The sequence below is a fragment of the Lycium barbarum genome, chromosome 1 (genome assembly GCF_019175385.1).
Source record: "Lycium barbarum isolate Lr01 chromosome 1, ASM1917538v2, whole genome shotgun sequence".
NCBI lineage: Eukaryota > Viridiplantae > Streptophyta > Magnoliopsida > Solanales > Solanaceae > Lycium > Lycium barbarum.
The window spans coordinates 3501288-3505222 of NC_083337.1; the positions used below are offsets into that span (position 1 = coordinate 3501288).

At 34.3% G+C, this 3935-nt stretch overlaps 1 protein-coding gene across 1 annotated transcript; it reads left to right on the top strand.

The window, feature by feature from the left end:
- The first annotated feature begins 467 nt into the window (after positions 1-467).
- On the top strand, positions 468-3553 carry LOC132629289 (gibberellin 2-beta-dioxygenase 1-like). Its single transcript, XM_060344993.1, has 3 exons — positions 468-1062; positions 1797-2148; positions 3092-3553. Exons 1-3 carry the CDS (start codon positions 518-520, stop codon positions 3338-3340), a joined length of 1146 nt encoding a protein of 381 aa, XP_060200976.1. The 5' UTR covers positions 468-517; the 3' UTR covers positions 3341-3553.
- The last annotated feature ends 382 nt before the right edge of the window (positions 3554-3935 follow it).

Sequence of the window (3935 nt, forward strand, 5' to 3'; positions counted from 1 at the left end):
GGTGTTCCCCCTATCACCCCACATTTCACCCAAGGCCTCAAAAACACAACACGAAACATGCATACATATCAAAAGACGCCCTACGAATCCACCAGCGACCTTGGAATTCCCGATGGAGTCCTAAGTTTCCATAACGACCGGAAAGGGTTGTTACAGGGTATTTGACTAAATTCACCCTTATTTATTCTAAGTTATAATCTCTTTTCATTAAATGTTTATTTTATTTATGTATCATCTCCATTATTGATAAAATTCTACTAAGGGTAAAATGAAAAAAAAAACTAATTGTGACTTGAACTCTTAAAATGACAAATAATTTGAGATAACTATTTTTAATAACCATAAAAAATAATTGGAGACTGAGGTAGTAAATTACACTAATATAATATAAAGTAAATAGAGAAAAGAAAGATTAAAGCCAGAGAGGATCTACTTATGTTATGTGACCCCCTCCCCACACCTCTAATGCCCTTAACACTTGCGGTTATTGAACTCCAAAAATTCTCTATAAATAGCAATGCACTCCTTGCAGCCAAACGTACACTTCTTCACACCATTGCTTAGCACATACAAAATTCATTACATCCAAAAAAGAAAAACATCAAACACATTTCAAGAACCAATCTCTAAATTTCCACAAAATTTCACTATGGTGGTCTTGTCCATGCCACCAGTAAATGACCAATTCTCCATAATCAAGAACTCATGTAAAACCCCTTCATCATTTTTCCCTTGCAATATTCCATTAATAGACCTTTCAAAACCAGACAGCAAGAACCAACTTGTTAAAGCTTGTGAAGAATTTGGTTTCTTCAAAGTTGTCAACCATGGTGTCCCTATGGAATTTATAAGTAAACTTGAATCAGAAGCCATTAAATTCTTTTCATCTCCAATGTCTCAAAAGGAAAAAGCAGGGCCACCTGACCCTTTTGGCTATGGGAGCAAGAAGATTGGACCCAATGGTGATGTTGGTTGGGTTGAATACATTCTCTTGTCAACAAATTCTGATTTCAATTACCAAAAGTTTGCATCTAGTTTAGGTGTAAATCCAGAAAATATAAGGTAATAAGAGTATTTCTTTGTTTTTTTGTTTCTTGGCTTTGGCCAGAAGTCAGTATTTAAACTTTTCGAGTTCTGGTTTCTAGAATACTATCACAAGTGCCAGAATCTCGGTTCTTGGATTTTGGGTGTCTTTAAATTCAGTGCTCCAACTAATTAGATATCTCATCGAGTAGGGCCCGTTAAGAGGTAACTTACTCCTTAACGGAAGATTTTTATTTTATTTTCAAGGTTCAAACTCGAAATTTCTAGTAAAAGGTGAAGGGATTTCAATCACTCTGCGACTGAGTTACTGGCCAAGAAGCGGAGCCAGGAGTTTTGGTTTATAGGTTTTGGATCGCAATATTCTTTTGTTTACGGAATTCTGAAAAGATTAATTGTACATATTAAATAAATTTTTAACAAAAATATAAAGTTTAAGCTATGGCTAATGTGTTACTGCAAACCGGTAACTAACTATGTGGCTCCACCACTGCGAGTAGGGCTCATTTAGTGGTAAATTAATCCTTCACTGAGATTTTTCCATTTTAAGATTCGAACTTAAAACCTCTGAACAAATAAAGGAATTCCACTTCTCTACCAGGGGCGAAGCTACAACCGGCGAAGGGCGTTCAGTTGAACATCTTTCGCCGGAAAATTATAGTGTATATAGGTCAATTATTATAATGTATGGAGTATATGAAACCTTGATAAGTGGAAATTTCTCATTTTTTTTTTCTTTTGTAATCTTATTGCAGAGATGCTGTGAATGACTATGTATCAGCAATGAAGAAAATGGCTTGTGAGATTCTTGAAATGTTAGCAGAGGGATTGAAGATTCATCCAAAAAATGTATTCAGTAAACTTTTGATGGATGAAAAAAGTGACTCTATTTTCAGGCTAAATCACTACCCTCCATGTCCTGATGAAGTTCGAGAATTCTATGGCAGAAATTTGATTGGATTTGGAGAACATACTGACCCACAAATCATTTCTCTATTAAGATCTAATAACATTTCTGGACTTCAAATTTCACTTGTTGATGGCCATTGGATTTCTGTCCCACCTGATCAAAATTCCTTCTTCATCAATGTTGGTGATTCATTGCAGGTAGAGTAGGACTTTATTTCTTGGAAGCTTCTACGTATTTTCTTTCTTTCCTTTTTCTTGCATGGTGTCTGGTGTCTGGTACCTGCTTTAGAGTGTGACTAATCCGGATTGGCACCGTGACACCTGTAAGGTCCATTAAAGAAGAGTGTTTATTTTTTTAAATAGTAGAAGCTTCTACCTTTTTATTCGTTGTTATGCAATATCTGTTTTAGATTCTGATTAATTCAAATTCGCACTGTGTAAAATTCATTAAAGGGGAAAATACTCCTACCAAGTTTTCTTTTTCGTTCTCAAGGACTGAACTCAAAATATTTGATTAGAAATGGAGAAATCATATTCATTCCACAACAATTTTTGGTGGGGTCTAAAGTAGTTGGGGGGGTGAAGAATTAGAATGATAAGACATGATTATCCTAGGTTTGATTGTGTCTTTTTCACTTGATTTTTTTTTACATCAAATTAATGCTCCTCGCTCAAATAGATGCGAAGGGGGTTGGATATCATTTACATAGATTCTCGTAAAACAAAAAGATTTTCCTTTTATATATTGAAAGTGAGAAGAACCTTAACGTTATTACGTATTTTAACGTATGGTAACATATAACTTATGAGTACTAATTTTCAAGATACTACTTGCACTTATTATGGACGCTTGCTGGTAATTAAATCAAAAACCTAATATCAATATGTCCGCCCTTACTATTGAGTAAGAGTGCAATTGACGATGGGAAGAACTTTTACGCTATTACGAATTTTGACATATTGTACCAAGTAACCTGCACCATTTTTAGGACACTAATTGCACTTATTACGGACATTTTTGATACCAAATATCGTTCTGAATATCAAAATATCTGCCCGTACTATTGAGTAACGTGGCAATTTAATTTTACTAGAGTGCAAGTTTTGAACAAGTGGTGATTTTTCTTTTTCTTTTTTGCAGGTGATGACAAATGGGAGGTTTAAGAGTGTAAAGCACAGGGTTTTGGCCAACAGTGTAAAATCAAGACTTTCAATGATTTATTTTGGAGGACCACCATTGAGTGAAAAGATAGCACCCTTGGCATCACTATTAGTGAAAGGGGATCAAGACAGCTTGTACAGAGAATTTACATGGTTTGAGTACAAAAAATCAGCATACAAATCTAGGCTTGGTGACAATAGGTTGGTCCTATTTGAGAAACTAGCATAACCTCATCAATTTTGATATTTTGTTTTGTGAAGTCCCACACTTGTTAGCAAGTATGGGTTGTCAAGATACTCAAATATGGGCTTAAAACGTAGTTCAATGGATTTCCCATAGATAGAGAAATGTTTTTCTTTTTTTCTTTATCCATACTCTTTGTAATTACTTTTCTTGTTAATAATACGAGTTCAGATTCATCCTCATTACCAATATCATTTATTCTTGAAAGTGTCAATATATACCCTCAATGTTTATATCAATCTAATAAATAAATTACGCATTTTTATTATCATCTCAATTGTATCACAAACTATGATAAATTACTATGATTTAGTGTGGAGTTGAGGGCTAATTCACTTGATGAATCCCTCTCTACCACAATTAAGGTGGATGATTCAAACACCATCAATAGAGTAGCCAGTGGTGGAGCCAGGATTCTCACTAAGAAGATTCAAATATAAAGAAGTAAACATAAGAAGAAGTCAACTGGATTCAATATCTACTATATGTACATAAAAAATAATTTTAACATTATATATACAATATAGTTTTTTTAACGAAAAGAGTTCGGATGAACGCCTTATGGTAACCTAGCTAGCTC

Excerpts from the sequence above, each read along its gene's own strand:
- LOC132629289 (XM_060344993.1), top strand. The coding sequence starts at position 518 with ATGCACTCCTTGCAGCCAAACGTACACTTCTTCACACCATTGCTTAGC. Across the intron at positions 1,063-1,796 it reads GTAAATCCAGAAAATATAAG|AGATGCTGTGAATGACTATG; the intron begins GTAATAAGAGTA and ends ATCTTATTGCAG. Across the intron at positions 2,149-3,091 it reads ATGTTGGTGATTCATTGCAG|GTGATGACAAATGGGAGGTT; the intron begins GTAGAGTAGGAC and ends TCTTTTTTGCAG.